The sequence below is a fragment of the Cricetulus griseus genome, assembly GCF_003668045.3.
Source record: "Cricetulus griseus strain 17A/GY chromosome 1 unlocalized genomic scaffold, alternate assembly CriGri-PICRH-1.0 chr1_0, whole genome shotgun sequence".
NCBI classification, from domain to species: domain Eukaryota; kingdom Metazoa; phylum Chordata; class Mammalia; order Rodentia; family Cricetidae; genus Cricetulus; species Cricetulus griseus.
Genome location: NW_023276806.1, coordinates 21,216,653 through 21,238,654, shown reverse-complemented (window position 1 = coordinate 21,238,654; position 22,002 = coordinate 21,216,653). Strand labels below are relative to the sequence as shown.

The following is a 22,002-nucleotide window of genomic DNA, read 5'->3' as shown; positions in this document are numbered from 1 at the left end:
TTCTGTTGTGTGATCGAGATCATGACTGTAGGGTGAAAAGCCTGAGCTCAATTCCAAGGCTTAAAATCCCATCAGTCAGTGAGCTCACACCAAGCTCAAGACCTGAAATCCCACCAATCCTCACCCTAGAAATCTCCACCCTGGAAATTTCTGCGCCCAGTAAGCCCTATGGAAACCTGCCTCACACTCCTGTGGTTTTCCCAATGAAACTCTTGTGTAATGTTTGTTTACAGTGTGACTTTGTAGTATTATCTGGATCCCGGATATACAGGGTACATTCCCCCTCAGAGTTGTGACACTTGAATTAGAGATACCTTTCCCTTCAGAACGCTAATACTTACAATGACTAAGGCAACAAAAAGAAAGAAAGAAAGAAAGAAAGAAAGAAAGAAAGAAAGAAAGAAAGGAAGGAAGGAAGGAAGGAAGGAAGGAAGGAAGGAAGGAAGGAAGGAAGAAAAGACAGTGTTTAATTTGGGGCTATGACTTCAGAGAATAACAAAAGCAAGAGAAGGAAAATTACAGAGTCCAAATTTTATCAAACACCTGAAACAACCAGTACCTTGATAGTAAATATGAACTTTGTAATCAAACAGACTTCAAATATAGCCCTTGCTCCAATGAACAAACACATTATCTACCTTGCTGTATTTTGTATACAAAATGCCTCATTCTCCACAAGCACTAGCTGAAGATAGGCAAGTCCCACTAAACAAAAGCAAGCAACAATTTTATCTGTATGAATTGGCCAAACAGCAAACAATTTATAAGACAAAGCAATCCCATTATACAATTAACTCTTGAGAGAGACATGGCTTCTCTTGTCCCTTGAGACTGAGACAGCAGGAACAACGGTCCCCAGCTAGGAACTCAATAGAGTCCTTGTAAGAATGGGTACTACAAAGTCTATTTTCTGGGAATCAGAGACCCAACATTCTGGATGGCATAAGGGAGAAAATCATTTAACCTGAATAGAATGTCTTACAGAATTATGACAGCCACATATATAGTAAACTGACCTCTTTTCTTTCATGTAGTTTTATATCATACATTCTCTAAGAATTAATGAGTACCTTTGTTAATCATTAAGTGTATGTATACTATGTAAATATAACAAGTGACAAAAAATGGTCTATGGATGAAAATCAAAAAAAGATTAGTCTTCAAATTGGAAGAAACATTACGCAGAAGAACAAACATAGAAGACACAATCCTAGAACTTTTGTGCCAGGACCAAAGAGCTACCACTCCCCAAACTGTACTGTGCTAAATAGATACTATATAAGTGGATGATAGATAGATAGATAGATAGATAGATAGATAGACAGACAGACAGATAGATAGTCTATTATGTAGAATTTAATATTAGACTCCTAATCTTATCCTGAAATTCTACTGCTATTTTGGCTGGAGCTTTGGGGAAGTCACCAGAACTGCAAGCCAGGCAACATGGACTTAGAAGAATAATCTTTAAGGAACAGGTAGATCCAGTGACACTTCTAAGCTTGGGTTTCTCAAGGGTGCTGGCATATACAGATATGCCAGACAGGGACAGATACAGGGCAATCAGATACAGACTCGTGACTTCAGAAAAGAAGGCAAGAACTAAGGAACATCCATGGAGACATTCTCTGAAGAGCTTGCTTCTTGGCTCTTCAAAATGGTTTCCATTCCTTCACATTTTCTTAGCACCATTCCTTCACATTTTCTTAGCACCTCTGCACATCTATTGATTTAAGAAATGAAATAATATTGACAAGTAACAGAATCTTGATACACCACAGAACTTATGTGTTGATAGTGTTTAAATGCAGCAAAGGGTTTGCTTTTCCCCGGCCCCAGCCCTTCACAGAATTGCTCCTTTCCTTTTCCCCAGCGAAGCTCTCTCAGGCCTGTTCTAGAGATTCCCTGTGCTCTTCTCTGAGTCCTGCTACTACTGCTATGCACTGCTCCCAAGCCAGAGGCTAAATATTCACCCCTCTTCGTTATGAACAAAGACATCATTATTTTAATGCATGTGTGAATGTGTGTGTGTGTGTGTGTGTGTGTGAGTGTGTGTGAGTGTGTGTGTGTGTGTGTGTGTGAGAGTGTGTGAGTGTGTGTGTGTGTGTGTGTGTGAGTGTGTGGTGTGTGTGTGTGTGTGTGTGTGTGAGTGTGTGTGTGTGTGTGTGTGTGAGTGTGTGTGAGTGTGTGTGTGTGTGTGTGTGTGTGCGCGCCTGTTGGGGGAAATGGTGCGGGCACATGTGTGTGCAAATGGAAGACAGAGGACAACCTCAAGTGTCATCTTCTAGAACACTGTTCACCTCCTTGACTTTGATATAGGATCTCCCATTGGGTTAGACTCACCAGGTAGACCAGGCTAGCTGGTCAGTGAACCCTGGGGAGCCTTTTTCCTCTCACTGTCCAATGTTCATGTCACAATCAAATGACACCATGCCCAGCATATTCCTGGATCATATGTTCTAGAATTCAAACCCTGATCTCAGGCTTGTAAGGAAAACTCTTTACTGACTTATGATTTTCCCAACCAAACTGCGCCTTTCTTCTATAGCCTCTCTTTCAACTAGCTACTAGCCAAAGCTTTATAAAACATACCTTCTATGTCAGTGTCAATCTTTCCATTTGCTTTGGCTAATTGTTACAAGCTACAGCCAGGTATCCTAACACCATTTCTTCCTGCCTGAATGGAAATATATGTATCGCCCCACACCTGAGAAGCTGCTTCTTGTAGATGGGAATTTGGGTTACATATGCGTAGTGCCTCAACAGAAGATGAAATCGCTTGGGGCTCATGTGGCGATCTCAGTGTGCCTGAAGAGCAGGCCAGGATGGAGGGGGAAGACAAAGCCTATACGCCTGAAGGATAGCTCAGAGTTTAGTAGGAGAAGACAGCTGTGGGCAGCTCCACTCAGGACAGCACAGGAGCACGAGAGTCAGGGGAGGGCAGAGAACACTGGGGAGCACAACACAAATTAGGAGCCTGAAGGAACGGTCGATGTAGTTTAGTGTGTGGAGAAGTCCTCTTGATCACCTGAGTGAGCTTTGTCATTGGTTTGAGAAGATTTAGAGAGCTCTTGATACTTTTCCACCAGAAAAGGTATCTGACTTTTTAAAAACTAGAAAAAGACAGAGAAAAGTTTTTTTAAGAAAATAATAGGACTATGGATCTAATGTTGAAACAGGACTGCAGACAGAGCTGCACCAACAGGAGACTCTGTATCAAGATTACTACAACTGTGTAAACAAGAAATAACGAGAAGCCTATCTGCAGATTAGTAACACTGGGAAGGAGGAAATGAAAGGGGGTGCACAGAGCTTGTCAGTGCTGTAGAGTATAGCCAAGGGAGCTTTTTCCCTCAGGGGAAAAAATAATAGAGACACTCATGTCAAAGCGGAAGTAAAAGAGAGCCAGTTTCAAGTTTGAAAGAAGAGATGGTTTGCTTTGTGAACATAAACACTTAAAATAGAGTTGTCTACAAGCAATGAGCATGTCCAGCCTAAAGTTGGGAAAGAAGGAGGGAAGATGGGAGGGAAGGGAAGGATGGAGGATTGGATGGAGAGGAGGAGAGACTGGGATGGAGAAAGGAAGGAGGAAGGAAGGAAGGAAGGAAGGAAGGAAGGAAGGAAGGAAGGAACAAAGGAAGGAAGGACTGTATTGTGATGAACATGAAAACAGATGCTTACAGCTAGAAAAGTTCACTGCTACAGAGGAATTTTATAAAAAGATAGGTGTTTGGAAGGTTTGGTTTGTTTGATTTTAAAGGAGACTTCTAAGAATGCAAAGGACACATTCCTAATGATGTGACCTTTAATACACAGTTCCTCATGTTGTGGTGACCCCCCCCAACCATAAAATTATTTTTGTTGCTACTTCATCACTTAAATTTGCTACTGTTCTGAACTGTAATATAATATCTGATGCAGGATATTTGATATGTGACCCCTCCAGGGGTCATGACCCACAGGTTGAGAACCACTGAACTAGAGAAACCAGAATTGTTAAGCATGTAGTCTATTTTCTTCAAAGGAAGTAAAGGACTCCTGTTCACTCAGAAGGCCAGGGTGAATGCTGTCTAACAACCTGGTGATCTCTTACTACTCTATGAGGCCAGCCTTCAAGTTAATCCTCCAAAATCCTGAGCAATGTTTAGTCCCTACTCCTGAGCTTTGTCTCTCAGAGAATGTCCTTATGAAAGAAATACCATATGCTTGGCATCCTCAGTCCACAGAACCCATTGTATGCTTAGGAATCCTTCCTCCCTAGGCCCTTATTCCCAGCACTATTTATCTGTTATTAGAACCCATCCTTATGGTGAAGATCACAGGTGCTTTGTTAAAGACATACTTTGCAAGAGAGTTTCCAGTAGCCAAGCCTAAAGAGTTCTGGTGATGATCAGGTGGGAACTTTTTCTAAAGTTTTACTGAGTTTAAATGTGTAAGAAAAATAAAGCACTTGGTCAGACTTCAGAAGTTTTTGACCCGGCACTAGCTAAAATCGTAGTGACCTGGGTTTTATTCTTAACCTCACCTAAACAGATTGTTTCTAAAGTAAAATGGAGAACATACATCATACCTTTAACAGCTGAATAAAAATAACTTAATTCAGTAGTTAACTACTGAAGTCAGGAGAACTGGTGAATACTATGGGAACCTGAAGAAGACTGACATAGCTAAAGAGAACCATACTGACAAGGAAAGATGGCAAAATATTTAAATTTTTTTAAAACACAGAATACAGAAGTTTCACAAATCAGAATGTAAAGCATTCTGCAAAGCAGGGTTGGTGAGATGGTCCAGCAGGCAGAAGGAAATGCCTTCACTCTTAACCACTTCAGCCAACACCTACAGACATGCACAAATAAACGTAATAAACCATCTTAAATATGGGAAGCAAAAGGTACTATAAGAAATGAAAATGGCATAACAATCATCTTTACAAATCTCTCAATAATTAGTTAGTAAGCAATGTGACCTGACTCCAGAACACCAGACTGCCTATCCTCAATGATGGTCAGAGAAGCAACGATCATACAGAATTACAAAAAGTTATGTACCACCGCAGTATCAAATTTAAGTCTGGTGACTCTATGAGTGACACATCCTGTCACTCAAGGTCCAGTCAGTTTGTAACATGAGTCACTATCACCATCACGGTTGCACATCCAAAAGAGTTGTCAATCAGGATGAAGTCAGAAAATGGCAGCGAGACTACAGAGGGACAACTAGTCAGCTGTAGAACAGAACTTTAAATGTGATATAGCAGGAAGCACTTGGGAGACAGTGAACTCTTCCACTCACCGTCTGGAGTGATGGATACATGATTTTTTTTACATTGGTCTAAGGTTGTAAATTTAGACATAAAATATAATTTTTTTAAAAAATTGAGTTGTTAGTCAGTTGGAGACATTCCTTTTCTCCAACAGCCATCATGTGTGGCTCTGGCCCACGGCACCGGTGGTCACAGCCCCAGGGCAGGCAGGCACTAGGCACTGGTTCTCAGTGGCTGCAACACTGCTGTGTGTGGAGGACACTGTGAGACCCACAGCCCTGGGACTGTTTGCCAGGCCCCTACATCCAGAAGGACAGTGAGGGTTGTTCCCCAGCAGTCTACATGGCTCCCTGACTGCAGCAGTTGAAAGGGACTTCGGCAGCTTCTGAGCCAGTGGCTTCTTGGCACCCTAATAAAAGTGTTTCAGTGTTCCAACCATCAGTGTTGCCTTCTTAGTATGTGATGCCTCTATCAGTCTTGGATGTCCCTAAGCAAACTCGAGCATGTGTGCAGCAGGGCTCATGAAGAGAATTCCCATGTAGCCACTGACTCACCATGATTAGAAAAAGAAGCAGAGAGAAAGGGGATATACATGAATTCTGATGGGTTCATACAGTAGAATGTTCACCAGCAAGCAAAATAAACTATAATTAAAAGTACTGTAGGTGATCAACAAACACAACTGACAGGAAAACACACAGAAGGGCAAACACACTATGAGTCTATTTGCACAAACTTATTAATACATTATTAGATAGAAAAGCACAAATCGGTCCGCCCTCTGCCCTCTGTCCTCTGGCTGGTGCCTGAGCCTCAGGTGAGTCTGGGCACTGCTCTGCCCCCCAACTTCCCCATGAACCCCTGCTCACTTCTGCCTGACCCCTCCCCTCCGACAAGAGTGGACCTGCCCAGACGGGAAGGCCGCCTTGAGTATGGACACACCTCACCCCTGTCTGCCCACCACCCTCTGCTCTCAGGCTGCCGCCTGAGCCTGAACCCTCTGCCTGCCACCTGAGAGATGGAGAGACCCCACCTGCACCCACTGGAAGAAGGGATGGGAGGATGACAGAGTAAGAACACACTCAACAAAAGAAAGACCAATATGACATCACCAGAAGCTAGGACTTCAGCAAAAACTGAAAAGGCCAACGTAGAGGATGAAGAAGAGACAGTCCTTAAATGTTATCTTATGAAGATGACAGAGACCATTAAAGAGGAAACAAGAAAACCCCTTAAAGAAATAGAAGAAAAAAACAAGCAAAAAATTACATGAAATGGAGGAAAAGACAAACCAAAAAATTCAAGAAATAAACAAATCCCTTAAAGAATCTAAAGAAAACCAAGAAAAAACAACCAAACAAGTGAAGCAAACAATTCAAACAGTTCACGGTTTGAAAGCACAATTAGAAACAATAAAGAAAACACATAATGAGGGGGTGTTGAAAATAGAAAAGCTGGGTAAATGATCAGGAACCACTGATGTAAGCATAACCAATAGAATACAAGAGATGGAAGAGAGAATCTCAGGTGTTGAAGACTCATTAGAGGATATACAGTCATCAACTAAAGAAAATCTCAAGTCTAACAAATCCCTAACACAAAATATCCAGGAAATATGGGACACCGTGAAAAGACCAAACCTAAGAATAATAGGTATAGAAGAAGGTGAAGAAATTTAGCTCAAAGGTACAGAAAACTTATTCAACAAAATCATTGAAGAAAACTTCCCCAATCTACAGAAGGATATGTCTATGAAAGTACAAGAAGCTTACAGAACACCAAACAGACTGGACAAAAAAAAAAAAAAAAAAAAAAAAAAAAAAAAAAAGGTCACCTTGTCACATAATAATCAAAACAGCAAACTTACAGAATAAAGAAAAAATATTAAGAGCAGCAAAAGAAAAAGGCCAAGTAACACACAAAGGCAGACCTATCCGAATTACACCCGACTTCTCAATGGAAACTTTGAAAGCCAGAAGATCATGGATAGATGTTCTACAAACTCTAAGGGAACATGAATGTCAGCCCAGACTACTGTATCCAGCAAAGTTTTCAATCACTATAGATAGAGAAAACAAGATATTCCACGACAAAACCAGATTCAAACAATACATATCCACCAGTCCAGCCCTACAGAAATTAATGGAAGGAAAACTGCAATGTATTGAAAATAACTACGCTCAAAAAACCATAGGCATTCTGCTTTACCAAACACACAAAAAAAAGTGTGGAAATCCACACACAATAACAACAACAACAACAAATCCAACAAGAATCAACAACCAATGGTCATTAATATCCCTCAATGTCAATTGTCTTAACTTGCCTGTAAAAAGATACAGGCTAACAGAATGAATACGAAGACAGAATCCATCCTTCTGCTGCATACAAGAAACACATCTCAATTTCAAAGACAGTCAGTACCTCAGAATGAAGGTTGGGAAAAATGGAGCCAAGAAACAACCTGGTGTAGCAATCCTAATATCTAACAATTTAGATTTCAAACTAAAATCAATCAAAAGAGATGAAGAAGGGCATTTCATACTCATCACAGGAGAAGTCCATCAAGATGAAGTCTCAATTCTGAACATTTATGCCCCAAATACAAAGGCACCCGCATTTTTTTTATTTAGAAACAAGACTGTTTTACATGACAATTGCAGTTCACTTGTCCCTCCCGTCCTCCCCTAGTACCCCCCCCCCAACTAAAACCCTACCTATCACATATCCTTTCTGCTTCCCCTGGAAGGTGAGACCTTCCATAGGGTGTCATCAGAATCTATAGTAGCCGTTGGGATAGGGCCTAAGCCCAAGCCCGTGTGTCAGCCCCGTGTGGAATGGGCACCCAAAGCCCACACCTGTGCTAGGGATAAATACTGAACTACTACAGGAGGTCCCGTAGATTTCTGAGGTTTCCTCACTGAAACCCAGGTTCCTGGGGTCTGGATCAGCCCCATGCTGGTATCCCAGCTATCAGTCTGGGGAGCAAGAGCTCCCTGTTGTTCAGGTCAGCTGTTTCTATGAGTTTCTCCAGCCTGGTCTGGACTCCTTTGTTCTTCACTCATCTTTCTCTGCGTCTGGATTTCAGTTCTGTTCAGTGATTAGTTGTGGGTGTCTGCTTCTACTTCCACCAGCTGCTGTATGAGGGCTATCAGGTGGCATATATGTCAGTCATCAATCTAATTATCAGGGGAGGGCATTTAAGGTAGACTCTCCTCTGTTGCTTAGATTGTTAGCTGGTGTCATCTTTGTAGATCTCCAGACATTTCCCTAGTGCCTGATTTCTCTGTAAACCTAAAATGTCTCCCTCTATTATGGTATCTCCTTTCTTGTTATCTTCTATTCTTCCCCTGACTCAACCTTCCTGCTCCCTCATGTCCTCTGCATCCCTCCTCTTCTCCCCTTCTCATTCTCCTAGCTCCCTCACCCCTCTTCCCATGCTCCCAATTTGCTCAGGGGATCTTGACCCTTTCCCCTTCTCCAGGGGACCATGTATGTCTCTGTTATGGTCCACCTTGTTTCCTAGCTTCTCTGGCAGTGTGGATTGTAGGCTGGTAATCCTTTACTATATGTCTAAAATACACATATGAGTGAGTACATACCATGTTTGTCTTTTTGTGATTGGGTTACCTCGCTCAGAATGGTTTCTTCTAGCTCCATCCATTTTCCTGCAAATTTCAAAATTCCATTGTTTTTTTTCCACTGAGTAGTATTCCATTGTGTAAATGTACCACATTTTCTCTATCCATTCTTCAGTTGAAGGGCTGCTTCCATTTCTGGCTATTACAAATAGTGCTGCTATGAACATTGTTGAACAGATGTCCTTGTTGTATGAATGTGCATCTTTTGGGTATATTCTTAAGAGTGGAATTGCTGGATCTTGTGGTAGACTGATTCCCATTTTCTTGAGGAGTCGCCATACTGATTTCCAAGGTGGCTGTACAAGTTGGCACTCCCAACAGCAGTGGAGAAGTGTTCCCCGTTCTCCACATCCTCTCCAACATGAACTGTCATTGGTGTTTTTGATTTTGGCCATTCTGACAGGAGTAAGATGGTATCTCAGAGTAGTTTTGATTTGCATTTCCCTGACATCTAAGAATGTTGAATACTTTCTTATATGTCTTTCAGCCATTTTAGATTCCTCTATTGAGAATTGTCTATTTAGTTCTGAACCCCACATTTTAACTGGGTTGTTTGGTGTTTTGGAGACTAGCAGCACCCACATTTGTAAAAGAAACATTACTAAAGCTCAAATCACACATAAAACCTCACACACTTATAGTGGAAGACTTCAACACCCCACTCTCACCACTAAATAGGACCAACAGACAGAAAGTAAACAAAGAAACAAAAGAACTAACAGATGTTATTACCCAATTGGGTTTAACGGATATCTACAGAACATTCCACCCGAACACAAAAGAATATACTTTGTTCTCAGCGCCACATGGAACCTTCTCTAAAATTGACCACATACTTGGCAATGTAGCAAACCTACACAGATACAAAAAAAATTGGAATAACCCTCTGTATCTTATCAGACCACCATGCTTTAAAGTTAGAATTCAACAACAACACAAATTGCAGAAACCCTGCAAACTCATGGAAATTAAATAATACGCAATTGAATCATTCCTGGGTCAAGGAAGAAATTTAAAAAAAGAAATTAAAGACTTCCTAGAATTTAATGAGAATGAAGACACAACATACCCAAACCTATGGGACACTTTGAAAGCTGTGCTAAGAGGTAAGTTCATAGCACTAACTGCCCACAGGAAGAAACTGGAGAGAAGTCACACTAGAGAATTAACAGCGCAACTCTAGAACAAAAGGAAGCAAACACTCCCCAGAGGAGTAGATGCCAGGAAATAATCAAACTGAGGGCTGAGATCAATAAAGTAGAAACTAGGAAAACATTACAAAGACTCAATGAAACAAAGAGTTGGTTCTTCGAGAAAGTCAACAAGATAGACAAACCTCTATCCAAACTAAGCAAAAGGCAGAGAGCATGCTAATTAACAAAATCAGAAATGAAAACGGGGATATAACAACGGACACTGAAGAAATCCAGAGAATGATCAGGTCATACTTTGAAAACCTGTACTCCACAAAATTTGAAAATCTAAAGAAAATGGAAAATTTTCTGGATAGATATCACCTACCAAAATAAAATCAAGAACAGATAAGCAAGTTAAACAGACCTATGACCCCTAATGAAATAGAAGCAGTCATCAAAAATGTACCAACCAAAAAAAAAAAAAAAAAAAAAAAGCCCAGGCCCAGATGGAAATTCAAACAAGAGCTAATACCAGTACTCCTCAAATTGTTCCACACATAGCAGCAAAAGGGACATTGCCAAGCTCTTTTTATGAGGCCACAATTACCTTGGTACCCAAGCCACACAAAGACACAACGAATAAAGAGAATTACAGACCAATATCCCTCATGAACATTAACACAAAAATATTCAAAAAATTCTGGCAAATCGAATCCAAAAACACGCCAGAGAAATCATCCACCATGATCAAGTTGGCTTCATCCCATGAATGCAGGAGTGGTTCAACATACGAAAATCCATCAACATAATCCACTATATAAACAAACTGAAGAAGAAAAAACACATGATCATCTCACTAGATGCTGAAAAAGCCTTTGACAAAATGCAACATCCCTTCATGATAAACGTCTTGGAGAGATCAGGGATAACAGGAACATACCTCAACATGATAAAAGCAATATACACCAAACCAACAGCCAACATCAAACTAAATGGAGAGAAACTCAAGGCTATTCCCCTAAAACCAGGAACAATACAAGGCTGTCCACTCTCTCCATATCTCTTCAATATTGTACTTGAAGTCCTCGATAGAGAAGTAAAATAACAAAAGGAGATCAAGGGGATACAAATTGGAAAGGAAGAAGTCAAACTTCCACTATTTGCAGATGATAGGATAGTTCGAATAAGTGGCCTGAAAAACTCTACCAGGAAACTCCTACAGCTGATAAACACCTTCAGCAAAGTGGCAGGATACAAGATTAACTCAAAAAAAAAATCAGTAGCCCTACTACATACAGAAGATAAATGTGCTGAGAAAGAAATCAGAGAAACATCGCCCTTACAATAGCAACTAACAACATAAAATATCTTGGGGTAACACTAACCAAAAATGAGAAAGACCTGTACAGTAATAACTTTGAGTCTTTAAAGAAAGAAATTAAATAAGATACCAGAAAATGGAAAGATCTTCCATGCCCTTGGATAGGTCGAATCAACATAGTAAAAATGGCAATCTTGCCAAAAGCAATCTACAGATTCAATGTAATTTCCATCAAAATCCCAACACAATTCTTCACAGAGCTTGAAAGAACAGTACTCAACTTCATATGGAAAAACAAATAGCTCAGGATAGCCAAAACAATCCTGTACAATAGAGAAACTTCTGGAGGCATCACCATCCCTGACTTTAAGCTCTATTATAGAGCCATAGTCCTGAAAACAGCTTGGTATTGGCACAAAAATAGACAGGTTGACCAATGGAATCGAATAGAAAACCCTGATATTAACCCACACACCTATGAACACCTGATTTTTGACAAAAAATGCTAAATTTATACAGTGGAAAAAAGAAAGCATCTTCAACAAATGGTGCTGGCATAAGTGGATTCAGACATGTAGAAGATTGCAGATTGATCCATATCTATCACCATGCATTAAACTTAAATCCAAATGGATCAAAGACCTCAACATAAATTCAGCCACACTGAACCTCCTAGAAGAGAAGGTATGTGGTACCCTTGAACAAATTGGTACAGGAGACCGCTTTCTGACATAACACCAGTAGCTCTAACATTGAGATTGACAATTAATAAATGGGACCTCCTGAAACTGAGAAACTTCTGTAAAGCAAAGGACACAGTCAGCAAGACAAAACGCCAGCCCACGGTGTCCTGACCCGCAAGATGTCAACCTGTGGCAAGAGAGTCAGGGATAGGGAATGGGGACAAGAGATGCAGAAAGAACAACCACAAGCCAAGATTCTGATCAAGTAGCAAACTTTACTTTTCTCAGGCTAGCTTATATAATCAGTAGAGCAGGATATGATGAGGGGTAGAATGGGTTGTCTGTGCACTAGGTGTTAATGTAGGCAGGATATTAGGAAGCCACAAAGAGGATGTTTGGCAGGGTAAAGAGTTAGTGAGTAAGAGGTCCAGGAAAGGTGGACCTCACCTGCCTAGGTGACTGAGTCTGTGGGTGGAGGACTGGGTCAAGTTTCTTTTCTTGAGCTGAGGTCCTAAGGAGCTGCTATGTAAAGGTTAATATACAACTATGTGGCCGGCCAAACATGGCCTAGGATCTCATGCCAAGCCCTGAGATCTTTGGCTCCCAACATACAGAATGGGAAAAGATATTCACCAACCCCACATCTGACAGAGCGTTGATCACCAAAATATACAATGAACTCAAGAAGTTAGCCACCAAAACACCAAACAACACAATTAAAAGATGGAGTGCAGAACTAAATAGAGAATTCTCAATAGAGGAATCCAAAATGGATGAGAGACTCTTGAGAAAGTGCTCAACATCCTTAGCCATCAGGAAAATGCAACTCAAAACCACTCTGACATACCACCTTACTCTTGTCAGAATGGCTAAAATCAATAACACCAATGACAATCTATGCTGGAGAGGATGTGGAGAAAGAGGAACTCTCCTCCATTGCTGGTGGGAGTGCAAACTTGTACAACCACTTTGGAAATCAGTATGGTGGTTTCTCAAGAAAATGGGAATCATTCTACCTCAAGATCCGGCAATCCCTCTCTTGGACATATAACGAAAGAATGCACATTCATACAATAAGGACATATGTTCAACTATGTTCATAGCAACATTATTGGTAATATCCAGAACCTGGAAACAACCTAGATGCCCCTCAACTGAGGAATGAATAGAGAAAATGTGGTACATTTACACAATGGAGTACTACTGGGGGGGGGGGAATTCTACTGTGGATTCTTGAAATTCGAAGGCAAATGGATGGAGCTAGAAGAAACCATCCTGAGTGAGGTAACCCAATCACAAAAAGATAAACATGGTATGGACTCACTCAATTTTGATTTTTAGACATAGAGCAAAGGATCACTAGCCTACATTCCACACTGCCAGAGGAGCTAGGAAACAAGGAGGACCCCAAGAGAAGATTGCATAGTCCCTCAAAGAAGGGGATGAGGACAAGAACCCGTGACCAAATTGGAGCCCAGGGGCAGGGAAAGGAAGGAGAGTCTTCATCCAGTTGCTGTTCGAAGCAGAAACAGACACCCACAGCTAAGCACTGAACCATACTACTGGAATTCAGTTGTGGAGAGGGAGGGGGGTTGAGCAGAGGAGCCAAGACAGGGATGGAGAGACCTGCAGAAACAGTGGACCTGACCTACTGATAGAATGGAGACACTAGTCATAAAGCTGGGGAAACAGCATTGTACCAAACCAAACCCTCTGAATGTGGGTCCCAGCTAGGAGCCCAAGACAGTCTATGGGACCTCTAACAGTGGAGTCAGTCTTTATTCCTAGAGCACAAATGGACTTTGGGACCCATTCCCTATGGAGGGATACTATTGTAGCCCAGATACAGCAAGGAGGACCTAGACCCTCCCCAAGTGATATGACAAACTTTTAAGGTCCTTGGTAGAGGGCCTCACTATCTCTGGAGAGGAGTGGGGGGGGGTGGTTTGGGTGGGGAACATGGGAGGATGGGAGGGCGAGGGAATGGGGGGGATGGATATGTAAATACGAGTAATTAAAAATAAGAAAAAAGAAAAGCACAAATCTGTAGCAAAACCACAAATGTGCAAGGACATTATCAGAGTGTAAAAGAAAAGAATGGGTGAAAGGGAAGTTGCAGAGCAATTGAAATACCGCTACTTAGTAGTGATTTGTAACTCAGCCTTAGACAAGTAATGCACTTTCTCTATTCAATACATTGTAATAAAAGATAAGAGATAATTAAGAAAAAAGTCTTGGTGCATCTGGGAGCGATGTGTTTGCGGATGAACTATAACAGTACAAGGGTCAAAGGAGGAGTCAGGCAGGGCTGTGATAGGAGAGGCAGCCAGCAGGAATGCTATTTACTCAGAGTTCTCAGCACAGGACACAGAGCATCTGGGTAGACGTGAAAGGCCAGTCAGAAAGACACTTCCAAAGCAAGCTTCCCAAGGAAAATGGGCACCAAGGGGAAAGTAAGTAATTAGCCTACATCTGCATTTAGCTTTTGCTTTTCTTATGTCTTTGCACAGTTGCTGAAGATGCTTCCTTCCGGGTTACACTCAAGGCACAGCGATTTAAAGTCAGCTAAAGAGACGGACTGGAGCAGTGCATAAGCTAGAAATGTGTTCTAAGGAAAACACATTTGCTCAAGTGTCTTCTACGGTACTCACATGTTATTTAAATGGGGGGTGGGTGGCGGGGAGAAAATCAAGTTTCCTATGCTATAACCATCAGTGCAGAGAAATTTAAAGCATAGGAACAGATGGAACAAAGTAGATTGCAAAATGCTTTGTATATGGCCCCATGGAGGACACCCAGTGGCTTTTCAACATAAGGAGAAGGAAAGTGATAAAAGTATAGATGGATTTTTTTCTTACTTGTGTTTTGAAGTTACAAGTTACAAGTACATTCTTGTAATGAATGTACATTGTGTTTATAATATAAAAAGTAACAATTTAGCGGAGCAATGGCTGTGCACAACTTTAATCCCACCACTCAGGAGGCAAAGGCAAGCAGATCTCTGTGAGTTCAAGGCCAGCCTGGTCTACAAATCGAGTTCTAGGATAGCCAGCACTGTTACACAGAGAAACCCTGACTCGAAAAACAAAACAAAACAAAACAAAAAACAAATAAATAAAATAACAACTTAAACCATAATTCAATATTTCAAGGAACAATTAACAACTAGGTGTTGAAATGTTCAAGTAAATATCCACTAACAGTACAGGTAGTAGCAAGGACAAAGGATTATAGACTGTCTTTCAACTTTCAACCTTCCTTATACTTGAAATTAAAAATGTAATTTGAGGCTGAAAAAAATTAATGTACTCTCTCCTACCATTTCTTTAAGGGATTTTCTCATTTCCTCTTTGAGTGTCTGTATCTAATTTAAATTTTTAAAAGGGAAAAATAAAGAATTTCATAAGAATGGGAGAAAAAATTAATGTAGAAATGTAAAACCTTAGATGTTTAGTTTCTTGTCATGCACGTTACTCAATTCTCAGAAAGAGAACAATTCTTATTTAACTCACATTCTACCAATAAACTGACTGTGTAAGACCCACATCCCACATTATTTACCATATGGAGACCTTAGTTGATCACAGGTTAGCAGGTTTAGGATGGACTTTCTTCTCTAACAGTTCCACAGCAGTAGGAATACTTGTTAATCCAATGACCACACTTTAATTTCTGACCAAACTTCACCATAGCATTGCACATTAATTAAAAATAACAGACTGGTACAACTGACATTCAGGGTATTTAATAACCACACTTGAAAACTACACTGATGTAGTCAGGGGAATTAAAGGAGATGATATCTTTGCCCTTGTCCTACAAGGTCAACTAATTTCCAAGGAACTGTGCAACATTTTCAAAATGTCCTGTAACTGTGTTACTGAGTAGATTCTAACCAATGTCCAGTCTGCCAAGAGAATGGTTAACACAGGAAAAAATTGCCTCTACACTTCCTGGTAAAACACTGGTCAAGCAAGACCTTTGACTTATCCTCACATATATGGACTCAATGACAAAAGAAAGACTAGATGAGCAAGAGGCTTCTTCCATGCTCAAGTCATGCGTGAGGACCAAATCTTCAACTTCTTCATCAGGAAAAAGAAAATGATTAATTTTGGCCACCTACATGGTCTTAAATCCTCAGCGTAAAGGTATTAACCTGAAGTAAAATTATCCATGCTTCTTTAACAGTTCAGGGAAGTCAAGTCCTCAGACATGGTACATAAGAGAGATTATTTGGACAACATTCTCACTAATGATTCTATTCCTGACAAATACATACATTGCACAGACAAAGGGCAAGACTTTAACTTACTTCAACACTACAGTGTCCATCTGCAGAGGAAAGAAAACATTCCCATATTCTTAACTATTGAGGCTAAATCTGTAAAAAGCTGCATTTACCAACCATAGAACACTGTCTCTGGAAAGAGCACTTCTCACAGCTTCTGTGTCCTTCTGCACTCTGACCGTTCATGGTCAGTGACTAAAGGAGTTGCCACATGTCCTGTTGTCAAATTCAGGTTTGAAAAATTATTCAGGACACCCAAATGATGTCCCTGGGACATTGTGACACAGTCCTACACAAAAAGGGGAGGCCCTTTTAGGTTACCAGTTAGCTGCTGCTGTCTGGCTGTGATTCTGGATTGTGGAATGTGGATGTCACTCACGTTTGGCCCATACTGGCCACCTCAACTGAGCATTACACATGGGCAGAGGCATCTATGGCACCTATTACTGAAAACAGGAAAATTAACTACTTCTCTTACAAAGTTTCCAAGTGTCCACTCCTTGGGCAGGACTTTAATATAACAAACAGCTGGTTGCCCAGGTACACTTTGATCTGTCGAATATGGCTTACATCAACTGAGACAAAGAGAAAAGAATTTCTCTGATGTTATCCTTCTACATGATTCTAACTAATATGAAGGTTCTGGTACACTGTCCATCCAGCTACACACTTAGTTTTGCCACACTAAAAAGGACTTGGGTTAATTATAATGTGGAAAATGTTTCTTCATTAACTTTGTCTCTTCCTCATGAGGATACAGTAAAAGAAACTCAGTGGCTGACTTCTGAGCTTAAATTGGCTGATGAAAGTACCCTTGAACTCTTGAGCAGGACAAGTGGCCTCCTCCATGATATACAACTTAGGGTGGGTGGACCATGGTGACAGCAAAAAAGCTTCAATCTCATTGATTCCTATGACAAAGCCTGCCAAGCATTCTTTCAATGGTTTTCTTGTCTGCTCTCTTTCTCAAAGCTTCCCCAACTATTTTTCTAACTACACTTTTAGTAGAATTACAGTACTACTAGCAGTCTCCTTTGTTGTATGTTACCCGTGCTACCTCAATTGTATGGCACTCCTAAAATACCTGCTACCATCAAATGGCTATTATATTGTGAATCTTAGATATCACCTAAGCATTACCTTGGCCCCTTAGATCAACCCCTCCTTAAGGCACTCTGACTGCTGCCCCTTCCTTATCAAACCTTTTGTCAGCTCAAAACAGTTAAGAGTAGTTGGCACTCCAAAATTCCTACAGTATTTAGGGTGACCTGGGGAGGGGAGTACTAGGAATCAGGTTCCCTGGTAGACAGACATATAGGGAAAGGAATTAGGACTAGGTAACAAAATGGTGAACTTCCAAGATGCCTGGCTTTTCCTCACCTTCCTGACCGGAGACAAAAATATTAGGCATGTTCATGAACTAGTTCAACAAGTTCTAGGCTAGGGCAGGAAATGATACACAACAGTGGGGGGCCAATCCACCATTCCATCTTTCTTCTAATTGAACAACCCTTAATTGGGGAGGAAGACTCTTCAGAGACTTAAAACCCCCCAGCCCTGGAGAGGAGGCTGAATTTGGGGACTCCTGAGTGCTCCCTCCTTTACAGGTCTTTTTCTCTGCATCTTCCTTCAACTGCTCATTCTATCTGCTCCCATTTTCTGTGTTCAAGAGTTTTCTGCTGCAACCTGTCAGACTCAAGACTTTTCCTGCCTTTTAATTCTTTAACAGGCAGAGAAAGTGAACCTAATCAAGATGTCTAGACCAGCACTTGGGAGTTCGAGGCCAGCCTGGTCTCCAGAGTGAGTGCCAGGATAGGCTCCAAAGCTACACAGAGAAACCTTGCCTCAAAAAACAAGAGAGAGAGAGAGAGAGAGAGAGAGAGGTCTAGATCATAACAAAGGAGGAGATGAAAGGTATATATTATTCCAAGTGAGATAAAAAGGAATTCAGATGTTCTGCCTTTCAGTGTCTTTGACTCCTGTTTTCTTAATCTGTAAAGCCATATTATGTGTTTTTAAAATTCAGACAGGAAGCAAGCATAATAAGCACTCAAGGTTAATTCATCACATATAAATGGGTTTAAGTCCCTGGAATGCAGAGGATAGTAAACAGAGAAAGCAAAACAAAGGCATTTAGAACTCAGAAGGGGACAGCATTAAGTTGTTTCTTTTTCCTTCCTCTGTTACTATAACTGGAAGGCAAAAGTAAGAACTAGGGTACCCAGAATTCCATAGGGCTGAAACAAAAACAAACATGGGAGAAACAAAGGAGGATTGAGGTTGGAAGGACATTCTAACTCGGAGGCAAATGGGCCTGGAGACAGCAGGCACAAAGAGCAACAACTAAGACCCAGCATACCCTATGCCTCTACCTTTCTTTCCAAGTTGACTGATTGGTCCTGCCTTGGCCACAGCAGCTGCCCATTGGCAGTGCTTGTCTAGCATCTGACAGCTAATCTCTTGAGGACCTTTTGGGAGTCTGTACTGAACCAATATTTAACCCTTTATACGAAGCCATTGTTGAAAGCATGTAGATGGGGAAACTCCTGGGTCTCCTCTAAAAACCAGTAAATATATCATACAAAACAATGTTTCAAAATTAAAAAAGAACAATAAACCACCTTATAAGCATTACATCCTTAGTCTAATACAAAATAAAAATTTTTTAAATTAGAAAAAAAAAGATACTATGATTACCAGAGGGCTCAGTGGTACCAGGAAGTTTTATAGGTATAGCCACTTTGGTTTAGGCCATGTGGTTACATTAACCAAGATGGTAATGAAGTCACATAGCATTTGCCTTCTTATGGTAACATTAGCAAAGATGAGGTCAAGTTACATTGTTGCTTCTATCTGGATGAGGTCACCAGCCAAAATAGCAGCAAACAATGCTTGCTTTCTGATCAGATGACCTTTGAGTCTCTGGTATGAAGAACCCAACTCCCATCAGGCACAAGTCCCTGTGAGATCCACATATCTCACAAATGAACTGTGGGCTATGACTTTTCTTTTAAAAGGCATTTTAGTTAGGTTAGCATGGAAATGAGAAGAGATGGTACCTATGAGCTCCACAGTTAGACCCCAAATAGCAAAACAAAGAAATAGAGGATGGAATTGCATGGTCTCAGTGACTGGCAGCAGGGTCCTACATAGCTGCCAGAGTACATATAATCATATTAGATCTCTCTTATACAGTTACTAAAGACGGAGGCAAAGGAAATTTAACCATAATCTAGTATTAGTTCAAACAGTAGTTAGCAGGTCTCACAGTCGAGGCTGCAGAAGAGACAAGGATGGGAAATAAACCTGCTTTAAAAAGAAAAATTCTAGGCCCTATGTTAGTAGTGCAGTTTTAATATAAGTTCACAGGTCTCTGGTCACCAAACTGTTTAACTGGCTTCTTGGAGAACACAGAAACTAAGAGTCAAAAGACTGGAAGGGACACTTCTTGTTAGAGAGAAGGAGGTAAATTACCAGCCCCATTCCAGGATGGGGGGAAGGAACCAGCAACTAAACAGTCATACCTTCCTATCCTTTCAGGGTTTGGTCTGATTTATAATCACATTTATGAGTCAGTGGGTGTCCCAACCTGCAGGGTGTCAACCTGGGGCAAGAGAGTCAGGGATAGGGAATGGGGACAAGAGACGCAGAAAGAACGACCACAAGACAGGATTCTGATCAAGTGGCAAACTTTACTTTTCTCAGGCTAGCTTATATAGTCAGTAGAGCAGGATATGGGGAGGGGCAGAATGGGTTGTTTGTGTACCAGGTGTTACTGTAGGCAGGATATTAGAAAGCCACAAAGAGGATGTTTGGCAGGGTAAAGAATTCATGAGTAAGAGGTCCAGGAAGGGTTGGTTGCCTAGGTGACTGAGCCTGTGGGTGGAGGACTGGTTTGAGTTGTTTCTTTTCTTAAGCTGAGGTTCTAAGGAGCTGCTATGTAAAGTTTAATATACAACTATGTGGCCGGCCAAGAATGGCCTAGGATCTCATGCCAAGCCCTGAGATTTGACTCCCAACAAGTGGGCCTTAGGAAAAAAAGTCCCAGAAGAGCCTCCCAAAAAATGTTACTTTCTAGTGGTCTTGGATCAGGTATGTTGTGTCTGTCAGTTAAGAAAGACATCAATCAATTCTAGATTACAGTTTTTGTTTCAATGTTTAAAACTCAAGAGGTGGATATTAGCTATGTCCTCTTTTGTTTTTTCCCCATAGAATCAATATTACCAGGACACCAAAACCAAACACATAATAAAGCAAAAATGATAAAGACAAGCAACACAAGTATCTCTCATGACTGTAAACTCAAATCAAAAATGCTTAGCCAAATATGAGCAAAGTAGATTCAACAATATTATAGAGCTATTCATAGTCCTTTTTGTATAAAAGAAATTAATCCAAGTAGGTTTTGTTTTAAGCATGCAACAAATACAATTAAGTAATAATCAATATAACCTTCCGTATTAAAAACATAACTAAGGAAAATCATATAGTCACACAGTTAGGAGAGAAAAAAGACTGTGTAGCCTCTTATTGGCAATGTGTTCATCTCCAGGCTTCATGAAGATCCTTGGATCTCAATCAAAACTATCAGTGTACACAAAGATGTGCTTTTCACTACAAGACCCTAGTCTTTAGGCCCCTTACACAGGATGGTTTATTTCCTCTGAGGGTCCACCTAAAACTGCTAGAGAAACTGTCTAGTCATCCCAATACCCAACTGCAACTGTGTTCATAAATCCAAGGATGCTTGTCTTGAGGGAGGGTAACTGTCTCTACATTTGAAAACAAAAAGATGCAGAATTTCAAAACCTGAACATTTCAAAATGCAAGTTAAAAGCTCATCAGACTAGATACTAAAAAGAGACCATCCTTGTTAAGTGAGGGAGACTATTCAATTTCACCTTTTGTGCTCTTTGCCTGAGGGAACCTACCACATAGGTTCACAGGAATCTCCTTCAAGTAACAAGAAAGTACATATTTCCTGGGATTTGACAGGATATGGTTTAATAATTGAAAGATTTAAAAATTAGCAAGGAAACAGATTCGACTCTGCTACCTACCCACCTACCCCCCCCCCTTGCAGGAAGAATTGCTCCTGACCCAGAGACTTGCTGACCAAGGCCCCATGACTCAGTTCCTGGCATCTCCCTTACAAGGCCATAAGATAGCTAGAGCACCAAGAATTTCCAGATGGCTGCCCTCCCCAGAGGAGCCTATTAAGGGAACTAACCGACAATGAGTCAAAAAATGATAAATAAGTCCTTGAAAAACAAAGACCACTGTCTTAGGCATGGACCTGGAGAATCACAACCCCTCCCTAAAGCTTGTGGGTTTTGCCTTTAAAAAATGCCTGTGCCTGGGGAACGGGGCTTCTCTCTAGGCTGCATGCTGAGAGGGCCCATTTGTACAAATGCTTCCCGTTCATTAAAGCCTCTTGCTCATTGCATCAACTGGACTGGACATTGAGTTCTTGGGGGACCGGCTGGATTGGGGAGACTCCTCACCTCGAGGGTCTTTCAATAATTATCTGACTTGACTATACAGAAAGATCAGATCCCAGATCCTTTAGCTGCCACTCTCACTGTTTCCACAGTGAAAATATTGCCACTAGAACCTCCTGGCACCAGATAGTCCCATCTACAACCAGAACAGAGGAAAGCCACC

The 22,002-nt window shown here is 41.0% G+C and overlaps 1 protein-coding gene across 1 annotated transcript in view; it reads left to right on the top strand.

The window, feature by feature from the left end:
- Positions 1 to 14,641, top strand: part of LOC118237968 (alcohol dehydrogenase 1-like) — a 41,385-nt gene extending 26,744 nt beyond the window's left edge. The window contains 1 exon segment of the mRNA XM_035450730.1: positions 14,558 to 14,641. Within this exon segment, the coding sequence (XP_035306621.1) occupies positions 14,558 to 14,641 (84 nt within the window).
- The last annotated feature ends 7,361 nt before the right edge of the window (positions 14,642 to 22,002 follow it).